We start from the raw sequence: 19,417 nt of genomic DNA on the forward strand, positions 1-19,417 counted from the left end.
AATTAATCACTAAGCTTCTCTTCTACATCTAAGAGTGATTCTACCCGCTTTAGGGATTTATCTACACGAAGCATTTAATACGCGCTGACGACGCGCGTTTTCGATACGTGCGCCTTTTCGCGTTTTCAGCGCGAATCTATCTGAAAAGTAATAGGAACACACACACACAAAAACCCACGCATTTTATACCCGGAGGGGTAGACAGAAGTGCAACAGGTGCGTCCACTTTCCGCCGTGTGTATTCCGTCCCGTGATGTGATAGGGGGATAGACACGAATTACAGACTCTGGGCTGATCCTGAGTAAAAAAGCCAATATTACTTTGCCCCAGCCGAGGATCGAACCCTAGACCTCAACTCTGCAGTCGTACCGTAATACAACTACGCCACCGAGGCAGTAAAGGAAAAATATTGAAAATAGTTTTGCTTTTACTCTTCGTTTTATTGACGTTTGAAGCGCGTCGCCGGCTTTTGTTAAAAACATCGCGTTATGGACTCTTTGTGCCTCGCCATATTGCGAGGTAATTTCATCGCCGATGTTCTACTGCGTAATAAAAAATAATAAAAATACACTGCACTGTGAAGTTTTATAAAAACCTTTTATTCCCGATTCCAGCCGGTTTTTCTCTAGTGAGAACTTCCCAACTTTCGTGTAGTTAATTGTTGGAGTCCAAATACGGTTTTATTAATTTAGTATTTTTGTATTTTCACTATAAACTAAAAAAGTTCTCATATTTCATACCAGGAGTTTCAAACTCCTCACTATATCAAGCCTTATAAAGTATGCCGACAAATTTAAACTACACCGTATGAACAATGAAACCTATTATGCAGAAAGCAAAATTCTAATAAAAGCGATCTCGGATTATTTCATACCAGTTCGTTCATTTTAGTTTGAGTTTCGAAGTTAAATTGAGTTATGATCTAGTTCTACGGGTCGCGGTCCTTGAGATATGAGTTTGATTCCGATGTTCAAATGGATTCTATTTGTTTTTTAATTTTCACTTTTCCGTGTTTCTCTTGTGTGCCCGTTTGAAGGACATTGCAGCCAGTGACGTGGGGGCTTTTGAGACTTCTTTTTACTCAGGGTGTGTTATGAGTAATGTAGTGCAGTGCCTCTTGAATATTTAGAATACCATATTCGTTGTTTTCAAGTATACTGTATTTTCAATTACATATATTTTAGATCTTAAGAATGTTCTTGAAATATTCTGAAACAGTGAACATCTTAACTCATTACACCAATAATATAATATTATGCGTAAAGGCTCATATAAGTCGCAGTAGGTCGCTGCATTCGTTTCCAATAGGTCGATTTGGAAACCTTATAGGGAGGCCCATGTGCAGCAGTTGACATCCTGTGGCTGATATTGATGATGATGCATAAAAACACGTTCGAGAAAACCTGTTTTGTTTATCTGAATACCAATAAACCACATCTGTGAATATTAGGAGTTACGCTTTTTAATATCAGCGCCCGGAAGTTCCTGACAGACTATATTCCCGAAAACCAATAAAGTAGGCCTTGTAAATGCCACAGAGTGAGAAGGCATGTATGACGTCATACCGCCCCTCTCGCTCGCACACGAGTGACGTCACGTTTTACAATCGAACCCCCGAAATGACCGGGGTCATGAATATTGATGGCAGTACGTTTTTTTATGGAAATTCTTCGGGGCTCTATATTGGATGGCATAATAAATATATGAAATTGGAAAATAAATCTTCAGATAGGGAAGTTGGAAGGTCATTAGATGAACAGCCTTCGTGCGTCAATCAGGCTTACTTTATTTGAAATGTCTAATGATTGATAAACTTGATGGAATTTTTTGTCACTAACGGAAATTCCGAGTTAGCTTAATAGCTCCTGTCATTAGTACCCTCTCGATGTTCGCCCGTTTTTAGACTAGAGAGAAGCCTTACGCTAAGATCTGTAATTAGCCTACTTCCACTACAGTTTGAGTCTAAAGAAAAAGTATACAATTATAACATATTATGTATTTGAAAAAATTCGAAACAGATTAACTTTGACTTAAATCTAAAATATAAGTTAAAAAGTAGCAAGTACTAACCTAATTTTATATTTGCTGTATCATTTTCTGTCTTAGCAATATTTGAAAAATAATTATGAAAATCGTTATAAAATACAAAGAGATCGCGTGAATTTTAAAATTCTATAATCTTTTTTACTTGAGCGAATGTAGCAAAGTTATTATTCCAAAATCTATGTAATTTATTTTAGCAGAAATTACTATGCTAATACTTAAATTAATTTGTTTTTATAGCACAGTGTACGAGTAAAAAATCTGAAAATCGTAAATATGTAATTTAATATCAATGAAGGTAGTTTGTACAGAACCATCGATGTGCAAGTCCAACTCGCACTTGTCTTTTATCTCAGATTTGGAGATGGCTTACTAACAACAGTATTAAGGCCTTACATGTTGAACGTTGTAGCGAGCTGAATTTTTCAAGTAAATAATAAAATGACGATTATCTTAACGAATAATAAGTCGAAATTGTTATAATTTTTTTTACTGCCGAAGTAGGCAAACACGGAGAACACTAATGCAGGGGTTTCATTCCATAGTTTGCGGATGCGTGGTAAAAATATAGTTGAACGCGCAACATGCTGCTACAAATCCATCAGTGTCGTGTACAGAACCTTTAGTAGACAGGGTCGACTCGCACAAAGCCGATTTTTACGCTTCGTCTCATTGATCTCGAGTCTTCGTTGTGCAGCGGGCGATAAGCCAAATAGAAACAGAAGGCTGTAGATTCAATTCTCGCACCTATATAATAGTTAAGTGAACCAAAAAAGGTCAGCATCTATCATAAGGTTTCTACATGATTGGTTTTTCAGGGTTGGTCATAATTATTTACGCAATCGTACTTTGTTCCAATAGTTCTGCACATTAGATGTTGTTCTCGACACCATCAGCGTGGAAGACTTTACCCAAAATAAAAGTGTTTGTTCTTTGCCGGGATAAAATGTAGAGGCAGGGATAAATTTCATCCAGATTCATACAGAGGATTCTGTGTTTACTTGTAATTAATCCATATTATATCTTATTTTTCGCTTATAATATTAGTAGCGAAAAATGTACACAAGAAAACATAATTTAAGGAAATTATTGTAAGTTGTTCCAGGCCATTACCATGATACTTTACGTATCTCCCGAGGCACATTAACGTTCCTTGTTCAAGTACGCTATAAAAACGGACATTTTCAAAATAAGAAATACGTATCTTTTATGAATTATTTTAAATAACAAAGTTGACTATAATATTGTAACATTGGTAGTGTGTTTATATTTTAACAAATAATTGTCCTTCCCATTATGTTTTATAATTTAAAATTTAATAAATGCAACGCAAAGCCTGTCGGGCCAAGCGAACATTTTGAATAGAAATTTCTATGAGCAATTCTCAAGTCATTTTCTCGTGCAAACTGACGGAAATTGCGGGTAATGGGACGCATTGTCGCATTCAACTTTAATTTCCGTCCAATCAAATTATATGGTTGAATTTGCCATTTTGATATAACAGTTCTAATATAACGGAGAAAGCAGTTGGAATGTTAATTAAGATTAGAAAGGTGTGTTAAGTTTTAGGCAGATTAGTGCTCTTAATTTGCTAAGTTTAATAATAATAATTCCAAGACAATACTCTTTTTTGATGTTCTTGAAGCTACCAAACCAATTTGCGTTTTTACTGGGGATAAAGTAAAATATTTACTTTTATTAAAATTATTTATTTTTTCTACTTGCATGGCACAGTTGTTGGAGTAATTAGTAAACATTCTAGGAATGATTAATTACCATAATGTTTCCAAATTTAATAAATATTTACGTTTTTTGAACAAAACATATCTCTTATGTCTGAAATCGTGATTTTAAATGACATAACAAAACATTATGAGCGCATGCCAACCCTATAAAAACTGTTGACCTTTATATGTATACTTTGATAAATACCATTACCATACTTAAGATGAAGACATTATATGCAACAGGGTTGGCAGATTTATTATAAGTTACAGATTGCCATGCCCTGACACTGATGGGTGACAATCGCTGTTTGCCACTATAATAATCCCCGAGTGTGGGCCGTTGATATCAACTTATACAATTGTCTTTCTATTACAACCTTCTTCCTTCCTAATACGGTTTGGAATCGCTTACAAAATCCAACTATCATGACGTCAGGAAAAGGGTGTTCGGAAAAACAAGCAAGTTCCTTCAATGATAATAGACTCTGCGGCCGCTGGGATAAAGTTTAAAATTGTACGTATTCTATAAATAGATTTTATTTTTTTCTACCACCACTAAATTGCGCCTCGTTTGGGGAAGGAATTTAGTTCGAGCTTTTATTTGTTTTCCTTTTTTTATTTACTTACGTCCCTGAATTGAATTGTGGGCGGAAATTTTGGGACCTTCCAACTTTAGACGTAAATAGCAATTTAAAGTTATGAATGGCCGCATTGTTTCATTTTGTTTTGAACCAAAAACAGATCAGCTCGCTCAATTTATATCAAACTAAATATAAAGTATTCAATATTTTGATTATAAAGAATTTTTTATAGAAATCTATAAACGAAAAATAAAATATCACCTATGTAACTGTTCACTGTTCAATTATGGACTTTATCAGGTTTTAGGAGGATTCAAAGTTCAAATGTTATTAACACTCCTAAAACATCCATAAATAATCAACACAAACATACCCATTGCCAAATAATAATTATGTGGTTCGAAGTAAACAGTTAGATCACTGGCAAAGTTTTGTAATTAACATTCTTGATGAGTTGAAATCACGTAGTATTATCCCTATCAATTGGTACTAAACTTTTTGTTGTATGTGGATTGTTTTGAAATTGGCATGGTAGATTTGAAGGATATTATTCCCCATATGTGCTGGTAGTAGGATATATTTTATATCCGCCCGGATAGCGACCACCGTACACAAGGTGTTAAAACCCGCTTCTATTTTAAGAACATTATGCCCTATATGTGCTGGTGGTAGGACATAATTTATATCCGCCCGGATAGCGACCACAGTACACAAGGTGTTAAAACCCGCTTCTATTTTAAGAACATTATGCCCTATATGTGCTGGTGGTAGGACATAATTTATATCCGCCCGGATAGCGACCACAGTACACAAGGTGTTAAAACCCGCTTCTATTTTAAGAACATTATGCCCTATATGTGCTGGTGGTAGGACATAATTTATATCCGCCCGGATAGCGACCACAGTACACAAGGTGTTAAAACCCGCTTCTATTTTAAGAACATTATGCCCTATATGTGCTGGTGGTAGGACATAATTTATATCCGCCCGGATAGCGACCACAGTACACAAGGTGTTAAAACCCGCTTCTATTTTAAGAACATTATGCCCTATATGTGCTGGTGGTAGGACATAATTTATATCCGCCCGGATAGCGACCACAGTACACAAGGTGTTAAAACCCGCTTCTATTTTAAGAACATTATGCCCTATATGTGCTGGTGGTAGGACATAATTTATATCCGCCCGAATAGCGACCACCGTACACAAGGTGTTAAAACCAGCCATATGTACCATACATGTAATCGTATCGCATTTCAGGATCAGCCTGTGTATATCAAGTTCCAACAGGCCGGTACAATTGTGTCGACATCTCTCTTTCGACATTCTATTGGATTCCAATCTACTTACCATCAAGTGCCGTGGGGTCACATTGCGATGCTCAATAACAAAAATTTGCAATTACTCTGCTTTATGAGACTTGACTAATATCTAATACTTAAGGTAACGTGAGGAAAACAATTCATGCAGTTCTTTACATTTGAAAACTATCTTCATATTTTAGTATTAATGTGAAATGATTTATGAGTGTTTAGGTGTTGAGCAGACTTTTCGACTTTTCCTCAACACTACACAACTATAAAACGGAGTTGGATAAACATGAGACAGCATCTGCGCGGTGCCTTAATTGCCATGTCACTTTTCTTCAGTGCAAACGCCTTACTATGGTAGTTACTTCGTCGTAAAAACTCCAATCGGTATTCGCACCCTAACTCCTGATTACTGTTCCTAAGCTCTTCGACTATTTCATTCCAGGTTTTTATCAATTTAACCTCAATTGGTGTAAAGCGGTTCTATTTTGCAAGTAGGACACGATAGGAAACGAAATTACCGAGAAATATTCATGCTGTATCCGAGACAGCCTGGAAATATTATATTTACCGTTCCGTCGGAATTTACTTTCCACGATGTTCTATGGTTTTATTTCATGGAATTCTTGTTCAGTAAAATTTATTCCTTTTACCTCCAGCATATTATCAACACAGTCTAATCAAGTTTCTTTGGCAGGTTTCTTATCGGTCAACAATAAATTACTTTATTTCTATCGAATGTAACAAATTGTACAAAAAGCTTTCAGTTTGATCGATTTTTACGGGACTTACATTTGCGGGTATATAATGTAATGTACATTTTACAACAATAAAGTTCAAAATGTTTAAAACAAGAATAATACTACTTTTAAACATCTCTTTTGAAAGAAAAGAAAATAGATCTAATGACATTAATGTAAAATAAAAGTCGCCAACGCTAATGAAGATTGGTCGCGAACGCAAAGGTGCGATGTCGCGTACTACACTCGTTCGTTTCAATTACTTTAAATAAAACTTGACCGCAAGTCCGTAATAGAAAGATACTGGTGTAAGTTAAAAGGTCTAACTATTTATATCTTTGCTCTGGCTTAACACTGTTTGTGATTATTTAATTTAAAGAGGATTACCCGTACACTGTTGTTTTATAACATAGTCGACACTGATGACACTGGCTTGTTGCTCGCATGCTGGTAAGCATCAGGACTAGAAACAGATAGCAACATCAGCCAAAGTGAAAATTACTAATCATTGTATGATGTTACTGACGCGCGATATGGCAATAGGCTCGCCCTCTATCACATCATAGGTCGGAACACACTAGGCGAAAAGTCGGCGCCCTGGTTGCGCCTTTGCATACCCCATCGGGAATAAATGCGTGATATGTGTGTGTGTGTGTATGATGTTGCAAACCGTTAGGTACTGTGTCTCATCACGCCAAAAATATACTGACTATAATGTATCTAAATAATCTATAAATACTTATACACGCTTTATGGCAGAAAAAGCGGCGATAGCCTAGTTGGTTGTGGAACGGACTGCCGAGACAAATGTCCGCAGCTTCAAATCCCAAGGGCACACACCTCTGACTTTTCTAAAAAATCATGTGTGTATTCTTTGTGAATTTATCGTTCGCTTTAACGGTGAAGGAAAACATCGTGAGGAAACCTGCACATCCGAGAAGTTCTCTATAGGAATTTCGAAGGTGTGTGAAGTCTACCAACCCGCACTAGGCCAGCGTGGTGGACTAAGGCCTAATCCCTCTCAGTAGTAGAGGAGGTCCGTGCTCAGCAGTGGGCAAGTGTATAATACAGGGCTGATATTATTATATGGCAGAAATAAGCGATACGAGACTGGCTCAGAATCCAGACTGATTCGTATTCAATTTTTTTTCTAATGTCAGTAGTTTTTGTACTATTCAAATGTACACTTTTCCGGATCTAGGTGTTTTGAGAGCAAAGTTCTAGTTTTTGATGCAGATGATACAAGTTATCGAGGGGTCTTGACCTGTCACACTATGGTTCAGTTTATTAATATACAGCTGTTAGGTAAATAATACGTAACGCAATTATAAACAAACAAGAATTATCATTTCTGACTCAACGTTTATTCAGCACATTATGTATAATGCCATCATACTAATATATTTCAATATTAATAACACATTTCAGCAAGTTTGTAATCAAGTTTGTTGGAAGTAAACAAGGAAACAGCTCAATACATTTGGAAGAATGTTGAATACGGCGATTCGTTAAATTTTTTAACATTTACTAAACAAAAGGCTTGTTTTCTTAACCAAAGTCAATTCCCTTTACAATCATTGAAAGGCAACTTTTTAAAACAATAACCATTGGAAGTGCGGTTCTACGAGCCGGAGGCTTTGCGGAATCATAAAATAATGATAGTCCTTAACTGGGTCGCGTAAATATCACTGGGTCGCCGGACCGGCAGGGCGAAAGCAACTCAACGGCGTAGAAAATAGGGTCGGACGCGCATTGGGGATGTTTCATAACAGATTTGACTAAGTTGATAACGTTGGATGGGCACCGTGATTGTTGAGTTTTATTGTTTTCCTAGGATATTTTATTATTCTAAAAATATAACGTCTTGAACGAATATTAGAAAACGTCAAAGGGTTGATTACACAAGGCTATTATCACTAGCCCTAGATTGATTGTACTTGGGAATTTCAAACGAGTAAAACTATTTCAACAAAGTTCTTCAAAAATCATGGAATTCTATTAAAAGGTCCTCAATTTCAGCCTAAAATCCTAGCTGAACCTATGGACGTTCAAAAAGGAACTAGAGGTGACCTACTCGTTAATCTGATCGCAAAATTTACTGGACACATAGTTCGTTAGAAGAGTCAATAGAGTAAATGAATGGACATTCATATCGTTGACGGTGATCGGTAAATTAACGATGAATGCTGAAGGCAAACAACGTAGAATAGCAGATAGAAGGTTAGGCGTTTTTTCCTCAGAACTTACGATGAAACTAGTAAATATAGAACTAATATTTGCTGAAGTTACTGCATGATGCCTTTTGTACGAAACAATTTGAAATCAAGAATTATACACATTTGATACAAATAAGTTAGACATAATATTAATCCAAAATAAAACGAAGTAATAATTTTAATAAATTTCAGCCTAAATTACTGCGATTGGTTAATTATAAATTTCAATTTGCGAATAATAAAACAGTTTTATTTTGTTTTACTACAAGTTTAGGCAAAAACGTAGCTATTTTAAGCCGCCGATGTTGTGACTATAGATAATATTCAATTAACAACAAGGTTTGAAAAACAAACAAAGTCAAAACAATCTTGTTTACACCTTATTGTGTCTTCACTGCTACTAAAATCTATAAAAGCAAGGTAAAAAGAACTTAAAACGTTTACTTTTCAGGTGAATTAGTTTCAAGATACGATAAGACTGATAGAAGATTAAAAGCTTCTTAAATACTAAATGAAAAATGTGGTTACGTTTTAATTTCATCCATGCGATAAACTTCAACTATCGTTTAAAAGAAAATTCTAAAGTACAGGTAAGGATGTCCTCTATCGATTTGCTAAGGTCATCAGTGTGCCGGGTTCAACTACGCCGTTCTCCACCCACTGCTATAATAGGCTACGGAGCGGACAATTCTCAGAAAATATCGATTTATTTTACTGCTTTAGGTTTAAATTTTATTTTACAAGACCGTTGTTGAGTGTTATATAAGGACTTCCTGTATTCACACTAACATGAAACAATTTTAAAGTCGAAGGACAAATCTAAGGGAATGAGTCTTTTAGTTTGTGTATTTTCAACTGAGAAAATTGAATTTAACTAAGGTTGGTACCAAATATCATGTTTCGGATTTCACCATAAGGAAATTAATTTAGGTACATGCTTTATCATCTGTGTGATTTAGCAGTGCTTGAGTGGCATAGTTGTATTGACTACACGGTACGACACCGCTTTAAGGTCTAGGGTTTGAATACCGGCTTTGGCAAAGTGATTTTAATTTTTTTTAATATCTCCCTGGAGTCTGAAATTTGGGCCTAGTGTGAGATTTGACTCGCCCCCTATCACATTATGCGACAGAACACACATGAGGAAATAAGTGTCTTGTTTACACGATTGCCTGGATAAAAACGTGATGTGTGTTTTTTTATTTTGTTAGCGTAATTTATGACAAAGGAAGATAGATGAAACGGCCTGTAATTATCCTGGAAATACCAAACTACTTTAAATACAGTTCTAACCTTGTTCATTGTTTCTATCTTTATGTTGATCAGCATTAGTAAAGTGTCTCCCCTCGGACTCAGTAATGTCAGACCGTGATTTAGGTAGCATTGACACGCCCAGAACTTACACCGGCCTCTAACCTCGCGTTGGAATCCCACGGGAGCAATATTAAGGCAATACGTGACGACGGAAAGTAAAAATAGTCTATAGCACACTTGATCTATGACATTGTGGGACGATTTTCTGGATATTTTTGTTTTGATGCAATAAACCCAAATTGTTCAGGATTTGATCGTATACGTGATGTCGATATATAAGTTCAAGTTTCCAGTTTGAGCTAATCGCTAATATAGACAGTTTTTTATAAATCCAAGATAAGATATGAATTAGAAAAAGTATGTACTAAGAGCACGTCTGCCTAATCCTTTAGTAAAAGGCGTGAGCTTATGTAATAATGTCTGTTGACGTAGCTCTCACCACGGTGCCCTAATTACGCGTTTATTTTAGCTAAATTGTACATTAGCTAGATGGAATGAAAGTAGTAGGCCGGTGTCCTTTACTTTATAAAACAGAGCCTGTTTCACGGCTTCTGAAAAATCCTTCGCGTGTAATGTAAGTCGACGATGTATAGTCACGCTGACAACTATTACTCCTAAATAAGTCAGAATCAAATGAGTACCAGCTACATGACTTAATAATACATAATCGATATACAAAATATTAATTATTTGTTACACCCGCATGAACAATTTCAAATTGAATTAAATTATTACATTTAAAAAGCTACATTATTTTCTAAATTGTGTTCATCCAATAATTTTGGACTCGCTCTCTACCTTTAGTATGTATAACTGAATTTCTCATTATTTGCTCTTATTGGTCACCGTGAGAAAGGTTTAGAGCCTAGTGCAGCGGCCGCCATGAACTGCTGTAATAAATAAATACATTTTCTTCATTAGGTCTCAGCCTCTCCGCAACACATTTATATCGATATCAAAACCGGAGCAAATAATTTCGTATCGATTACCACTGGCACAAACTTCTGTGCTATTCTAAGTAGCGCGTGGGCTGGACCATCCCATATTCCGCATTTAGCCGCCGTGATGTCATGAATCGCGTCATTAAACCATTTGATGCGTAGTCGGTAACGTTAAGAAGTAAAACACCTCGCTGGTCCCTTGTAATGATCTACTAAATTAGAAATTAAGGAGGTGCACTTAGTAAATTGCATACTTAATACATCTACATTAGTAAAATTATTTAAGGGATAGCCAATTTTTTTAATTCCTATCAAAATGTTTTCAAATTATAAATAAAATGGGTACAATTTCATAGCAAAGCCGTATATGTATAATAACAGAATAAGGATTCGCGATGACTAATATGTGACGTCTTCGCCTTTACAGTCTTCGCGAGCGAGAGAGATAGCAAGACGTTTTCACTACGCCCCTATACTTCCTACCACCTACTCAACCCATTGATTGATTATATTTAACTCATTTTACAGCGTAAATGAAGTATTTACAAGGATGTTCGCTTTTCTTTACATTTATATTTACGTGTAGGTAAATCAGGATGAAACACTGAAAATTATTATTATATCGACTTCTTATCTAAACCTAACAGTTTCTTGTGTTCCTCAGTATGCGTAGTAACTAGCATTGTATTAAATACCTCCCTTACCTGTGTAACCAGACATAAAGATATCCAAGGCTTCTAACGAAGTTGTATCTCCACATAGGCGATTACGCGTCGCCATGAAAAATGACGGCCAATTTGCGTCGGTGACGCGTCGTGGCTCTCTGGAGCCGATCGGGTGACTTCAGCTCTCGTTACTCGTATTTCCATATTAATTGAGGGCAGAGCTAGTGATGGACTTTGATCTGATTTCGAATTATATAAAGTTTGGTTGTATGATTATGGGAATAAAGATAATGTTAAGTGAAGTTAATGTTATTTGTATGAACAGTGGTGGAGTTTTATTTGAAACTTTGACTTACTCTATTTGAATAGCATCATTGCCGGTCGTGAAGTAAAGTTTTATTCTGATGCTAGAATAATCTTTGTTCTATAATTTGTCAGTCTTTGCACAGACAAAATAAGCAAGATAATGATTATAAGGAAATTTATTTTTATTATGTCAAAATCCACCTAAGATATATTGCTTCCACTTCATGAAATACTATACCACATGACTAGTCAATCACAAAGTATTTGAATTCCAACAGAAACGCAAGGAATATTCTATTATAGAGCTTTTTTGTTAAATAATAAATAGGTCAAAATATCCCACCGTCCCTGCCATCCCTGTTCAGCCGAGGTCTAATAGGTCGTGTAATGTAACTACAAGGCCGCTCAACCCCTAACTGTAAGTGTTAGTGGATCAGAACGTCCCTAAATGGCGTAATGACGACTTTATGTACGTGAACGTCTCAACAGTGTAATTTGTAGTATAATTACGTGTAAAACGTAAGTTTGTGATAATGGAGTGGCGAGAAGCTAGAGCTATGTTGACTAACTAGGATTTAGGCTCTTTGCATCAGGCTCAAAGGACCATTTTAGTGACAAAAATTATAGTTAGTAAATGGATGTGTAATATATAATGTCTGTAGACACGAGTCATAACAAGCAAGATTAGATACTTGTTATGTGTCTGCTGTGCCAGTGACAAAATAAATAACAGTTGCAAAACTGTTGCAAAATAACAGGTTTTTACTTTATAATATATAGTGACTATTAGAGCCTGTTACTGGTTATGTTTTCATTGCACCAAAGAAGGTGTTAACAGGTTGTTATTGGAAACATGTGTTATCTCTTTCTTACTAATGGGGCTGTTGCATATAAGTCTAGACAGGAGCTTATGACTTAGTATACCTAGTGGAAGTTTTGAATCTTTTCGTAACTGTTACCATTTGTTATATATATATATATACCTGTTATGTTTAATTATTACGAAAAATACGCCTTCCTTTAGTTCCCTATTAAAGATTAAAATACGAAAATCTTAATGAAAAATCATAATTTTGAATGTATTTGGTCGAAGCCCAGGTTCTAAAGTTAATTTCCAATAAGTAATCGGATAGCAGATATATCTATACTATTTAGCAACGGAATTCGAATAATAAACAACTAGAGTCCTTATGATAATTCCTTGCTTTAAAGCCACGCATACGCCTAGTTTACGGACAGAAAATAATATCTATATATACCATGCACCCACATTCTTTCTAGCAAAACCTACGGATATCTAATATCACACCGAATTCCTTGTATAAATATTTGAAGCGGTCGATGGGATCCGTTGCCTAGCAACGCTAAGATACTTACCTCCCACAGATCCAGCCTCTTTTGACAGCCGTCTTAACGGCAATGCTTTATATTCCACTTATTCCAGCATTAGGGACCTGTGTGAGGTTTAATAGAGCGAAGACGTAAAAATACATTCGAATTTTGGTTGTTAACGTGAATTATAGTGGGCACGTGGAGATAAATAACTTTGTAGTAAGAAGAAAACTTGATATACATTTAAAAGAGGTAGACATTTTTAGTTTGTGGTTATTGTTTATTTATTAAGCACTTCATATACAAAAGTATACAGGAGAACTTATTGCCTTAGGCATGCTGTACCAGCCAAACTTATGGTGGTGCAGAGATAATCATGACAAGTGCATGAAAGGAAGGTAGAAAATTCAAAATATTTAAAATCACTGAGGTGGTGACTCTTCCGCTTTATTCGAAATTTATTGCAGAGCTCTCAGTATTTAATTAGTGTTTTATGTCTTATTATTTTGATGTGAAGAAGGATTAAAGTAGCTAAAATAGGATTTTGCCCACACAAACAGACCGTGTTTTTATATTGGCTACCTTTAATGCCGGATAAGTGGTATTTTATTCGCAAGAGGAAATTCCACGTAGGCAAAGTCGTAAGCAACACCCAGTTAGCCGTAACACCTATAAAGAATATCAGAAGTATGAAAAACTATAATTTTTGCCCACACAAACAGACCACGTTTTGATATAATCTACCATTAATACCAGATTTGTAGGCAGTGGGATTTTTATTCCGAAGAGGAAATTCCACGCGGGCAAAGCCTCAAGCAAAACCTAGTTTGCTATAACACAGATAGATAATATTAGAAGTATGAAAAACTCTATAATAAATACATTAATGATTAAAAATTTATGTAGCATTGCGATTTTGTTTATGATTTTACATCGGTTGAAATATATTTTCACAAAAAAAAAATATATAAAAATTGTTGTGTTTGTGTTTTTAACAATGGGGGGAAGGGGGTACCGCAATTTGTTACGTTGTTCACCTCCTCTAATTTAAAAAAAATGACAGGTTGCAAATCCCGTTACTCATCAAGCCTGTTTACGCCGCGCAGGGTGGTGAGAGCAGGGGAGTACATCGAGAAAGAGGGATAGGGAAACATATTGTTCTACGGATGGTTAAACTAATATCAGCTTGTTTGCACCCTCTTCGCGTTTCATTTTATGAACACGATGTCGACTTTGTGATGCGTTTAAAGCGCGTACTTAATCAGTCAAAAACGTATGTATAGGCATTTATGGTTTGGCAAAATATTGAGGTCAATGCCAATTTATTTGGACTTCTCTTTTGAAACATAATAAATTTTTTTCTTGTCTAGATTGGAAGATGAATCTTCAATATTTAAATTTATAGGGTCTTATATTTCGGCCATTCATATTATTAAAAACAAAACAAATCACATTGTTAGGGACGTTTGTTTTTGTCAATTAGAGAAGCAGCGGATTTTGCCGTATAGTCTAAAAGTTGAACTTAAAACGTCCCAAATCTCAACCAATTTCGCTGACAATAAGCTAATGAGGCGATTAATATTTCGCAATAAATAAACATTTTGAAATTAAAACGTCTATTATAACGAAAAGTAAATACATATTACGTTAAGATTATCACATCTGCACCATTATTACTCCTAGATATATTTTTAAAGAGATTGTATTTTCCTTCTCGTACCTTTCAGCTATGTGCTTTGAGCCCAGTAAATATTGTGTCAACAAAAGGCGGATTAAAGATGGCGGCGCGTCGGCAGACGCTCGTTGCTTAGCAACGGATCTCATCTCCAGTTGGTACCACACGGTACAAAAATTTAGGATTATTTTCGTTGTGTGGGCAGACCTGGTTACTATAGCAACAGTTTAGACACGTTAATATTCAGAATTCATGATCTTTTAAAATGACATGTTATTAGGTGAAAATTAATTTAACGCTCAGACGATGAAAAAACAAATTTGTGTAAATAGTCAGATGATGTATTTTCTGACAATAAGGAGATTATTATGCTGGCTTTATAGAGATTAAATACAAGTTGTAACATAAATTCATTTAATTAACATTAATAACGAAAAAACAGTACATTGTAGAATTTAGGTATCTATCTCGTACTATATTGTCTGCAGAATATACTATTCAACTCAACATGAATCAGTAACAAATACTTATTTTACTGTTACATGTTCTTCAGTTTCACAGACTAATAAAATTTTATGTTTATTGCAAAATGTTTTGAAACATACCTTTCGCGAAAACAATAAAATTGCGTGGTTTTTCCCGTGAAATGGGAGTAGCGGCTAGACAGATAGACGTTGCATCTTGTAATAAAGAAATTCGGCAAACACAAATAACCTTTCACGCGATTAATGGTATCCAACATCTGGGAAAACACACGGAATCGAATGTAGCAGTTTCATGATATTTACCATATCCAAGAACGAGACGTGTTTTACGCAGTTCGTAATTTTTGTTTGAAAGAATTAATTTCGATTTTAATGTTGTCGCTATTTCACAGATATCCCGGGGCTGCCACGGATATTTGTAATATTATTCAGACAGATCGTGTTGCTTTAATGAAGTTTGTTGTGCCATGGCGACTTCTTCCTTTCTCATGATATTCATGACAATAAAGACTATAAGATTCATGACCATTAAGAGGTGGTAATAAGCATTTTTGAATAAAGGACTATTTGATTTGAAAGATTTTTTTAAATGCCAGTGAATTCTAATAACAACAATCACATTTAATTATATCCAAAACTATTATTAATATCGTTCTATGTTCTTCGCATAAGTAGTATTAATTTCTAGGTGACAAACTGGCGTGTAAAAGTTAGTCTAACAAATCCATCATTCGCGTACCGAATCACGTAGGCTTTTACTACCTAATTGTATTGATTTGGTGCCGAAATAACAGACTCAATACAAATCTTACGACACAGAAGTGTTCGCAGTGTTCCTTTATTTATGTAACGGATGATATTGAGGAAAATAATTATTTATAGTAATATTATTGTATACTTATAGTAGAATTATATCACCAAACTAAGGGAACTATAAGGAAGAAGTTAGTCAAGTTAGATAGAATATCATAAACTTAAATGATGAACTAACTTCTAGTATTTATCTTTAAGCAAATTAGCATTACTTAATACGGCATATAAATTTATTTTTATTAAACTATTATCCCTATTTACTAAGCTCAAAATGTTAGTCAGTTGCCTTAAAACAAGTCTAAATATGAATGAAAACTAATGCAATAGTCTTTTTTCCTCTAATATAGATGACGCTAGAAATTTTCTGATATTTATTTTGATTCAAAATATTATTTGTTCTAGGATATCGACTATGAAGGGTTCCGGTGGTTCCTCGATACCTTCCTCGAGGTGTCTACGCCTGATGAACTCTCAAGGTATATAGAATTACAATATAATGTGAGATATTAAAATAATATTTTAACTTCTAATATTCTAGTGTAGAGGCGTAGAGTAATCTATTGTATAAAAAAGTGATTGCAACGTTTTTCACAACTATATATTTGATAATTACATTATTTTTGAATTAATTTTGTATCTATTATAAATACTTAGTGTTATTGTTTTTCGCCAATAATAAATATTTATTTTATTGTCACTGTCTGCCGGTGTATTATTAGGCAACATTGCAGCGTATATGAAATATTTAACGTCTTGATTCTTGCAGACACCTGTTCTTATCGTTCGTGCGGAGGGATCGCCGGCCAGCTCTGCGGGAGATGGCAGCCGCCAGCTCCACAGCCGCATGCGCCGCCGTCACCGCACACGCCGATCATCAGGTGAATTGAATAAACACCTTTCAGGGAAATGTCGTTCTCAATATATTATTATGCCTAGGCCGTGGGGAAGGAAGGGGTGGAACGTAATATTTTGCTCAGAAATCTTATGACTTTGCGTCAGGTAAGAAGAAAGTTGTTAACTCCCTTACACTGGATAAAACGCTATTAATGTTACATAAATATAGCTAATACTGATTGTTTATAACATAGACAAAATTTAAAAGAAAATCTTATTTATGTTGAGGAACAAAGGAAACGCTGGTTAAGAGCAGTTTAAATATGGTATATAATACATAATTAATGAAAACATATTATAGGGCAAGCTAAGCCTGGCCTCGAAGATCCATGGGTTGGCGGAACGACTGCAGCAGCTAGGCAAGAGTTCTGGTGATTCTGTCGATGGAAGTGATAAGGGTTCTCGGAGCAGAACAGGTAAAGAATAATCACACTTGAAATGTGTTTCATAAAATGTAATTGGTTTTGAAAGACAAGTTTATCAACCAAAGCGGTTCATATTTAATATAAAATTGTGAGTGAAGCATGTCTCTTTATCAAAATAAATTCCCAAGCCAAATATGTAGTAATACTATTGCATTACGATAATATCATTAGTCTTATAAGCATTAAACATCAATTGTGGTGTCAGGTTTATTATAAATACTGTATTAAACGACGAAGCCCAATTAACATAGGTTTCAACAATCAAACAGGGCAATTACGCTCTTATTGTTATAAAGAATATAATTAGCCGGATATATTGATATCCGGCTAATAACTCAGCTCCATACTTTAACAATTTTATTAAATGTCAGCGAACCTAGGTAGATAGCGATGCTAAATAGTACAATGCAATTGGGAATACACATCGCTGTAACTACGAAACTAGTTAATTAGTGCATAACATACATCATGCTCAATTCCACAATTGCGGTCTACAATTACAACTACGGTCAAGGAAATGTGGGTCGAATAATAATTTTAGTTTGAACTTCATGATTGAAAATTGAAATGAATTTATAATTCATTAGAGTTTATTGTTAAACGAAGCTCAAAACATTTATTTATAGAAATACTGGGTAATTTTCTGAAGTATTAAATAGACGTTTTTTAAAAACTTGATTCGATGTTCGAATACAATAATATTGTAAAGGAGAGTTCTGTTGAAACGAATTCTTTTGATACAAACTTCTTTGAACATTCGTCTTTTATTCTGACCTCCGATGCTTCCTAGTTCGTTCTTTACAAAATAGGTACCTTCATTTCACATTTATTTTCCTTAAGACCATTCGCCATACGGTAAAGTTACTTGTTAATTGAATACAACAGTAAAAACCCAGTAATTTTCTCGTTTCTAATTATGTATAATAGAATGGTAGTAATGATATGATTACTTATAAGGTAAGGGAACCCTTGAACCCCTATTTTAAAATTGTACGCATCAAGGTAATTATCACCGACGCGGCAAATTCACATAAAATGATGAAAACTAGACTCTCAAATACCTCTTTAATGCTTATTTCCTATTCCAGGGAGTGTACACCCAATGTTCACAGTGACAACCCACCCGTCATACTCGTCGCACGAATTATGTCTGGACCGCCGCAATGAGACCAGCCCAAGCCACAGCCAAATGTCCAGGAACTCCAGTAGAAAGAGCAGTAACTCGTTGAGAGTCAATCAGTCTACTAAGATTGAAGGTGCGCGTAATATTAATATCAATTTTGTGGACCCAGTATAGTTACAATTACTGGGAAATAAAACTCTTGAAGCTAGTAAATAACAAGTTATAGGCAAGCCTAAGACAGGCAAATAAAAATTCTTCCAGCTATTTCAAAGCCTTTTACGATAGAGTTTTTTAGAGATAAGAGTTTTATAATGTGAACTATGAATATTGTTTGTAGATTTCAAACATCTCATGCGACGGTCGTCTACAATAGAAGTGCATACAGCAAGAGTTTCTCTCAAGGACATCGTTTGTTATCTCTCACTGCTTGAAGCGGGTAGACCTGAAGACAAATTAGAATGTAGGTATAAGTGTGAACAGTTTCTAACTTGATTTGTTACTTTTATGCCTGATTACACCTGGGATATGACACCAAATTACTATTATGTAAAGTTAAAATGCTTTTGGACCCGACTTGATTTAATTTTGGCTTTCAGTCATGTTCAGATTATATGACACCGATGGCAATGGAGTGTTGGACACAAACGAAATGGACTGCATAGTGAATCAGATGATGACCGTCGCAGAATACCTTGGCTGGGAGACTTCGGAACTGAGGCCTGTAAGTAAAGCATTATTTACTTATTAAATAAAGATTCAAATAACAACTTCCTACTAAGTCATTGAAATAAAAACTAAAAACTATTTAAACGGATTTTATCGCGGTT

The 19,417-nt window shown here is 35.2% G+C and overlaps 1 protein-coding gene across 1 annotated transcript in view; it reads left to right on the forward strand.

Moving 5' to 3' along the window:
* The window catches only part of LOC115441588 (diacylglycerol kinase 1), a 75,141-nt gene that overhangs the window by 43,530 nt on the left and 12,194 nt on the right, over positions 1–19,417 (forward strand). Inside the window, exons 4-9 of the mRNA XM_030166435.2 lie at positions 16,551–16,624; positions 16,915–17,026; positions 17,344–17,458; positions 18,556–18,723; positions 18,928–19,050; positions 19,187–19,311. Coding sequence (XP_030022295.1) covers positions 16,551–16,624; positions 16,915–17,026; positions 17,344–17,458; positions 18,556–18,723; positions 18,928–19,050; positions 19,187–19,311 — 717 coding nt within the window. The remainder of the gene's footprint in view (positions 1–16,550; positions 16,625–16,914; positions 17,027–17,343; positions 17,459–18,555; positions 18,724–18,927; positions 19,051–19,186; positions 19,312–19,417) is intronic.

The sequence above is a fragment of the Manduca sexta genome, chromosome 18, assembly GCF_014839805.1.
Source record: "Manduca sexta isolate Smith_Timp_Sample1 chromosome 18, JHU_Msex_v1.0, whole genome shotgun sequence".
In the NCBI taxonomy this organism is placed as follows: domain Eukaryota; kingdom Metazoa; phylum Arthropoda; class Insecta; order Lepidoptera; family Sphingidae; genus Manduca; species Manduca sexta.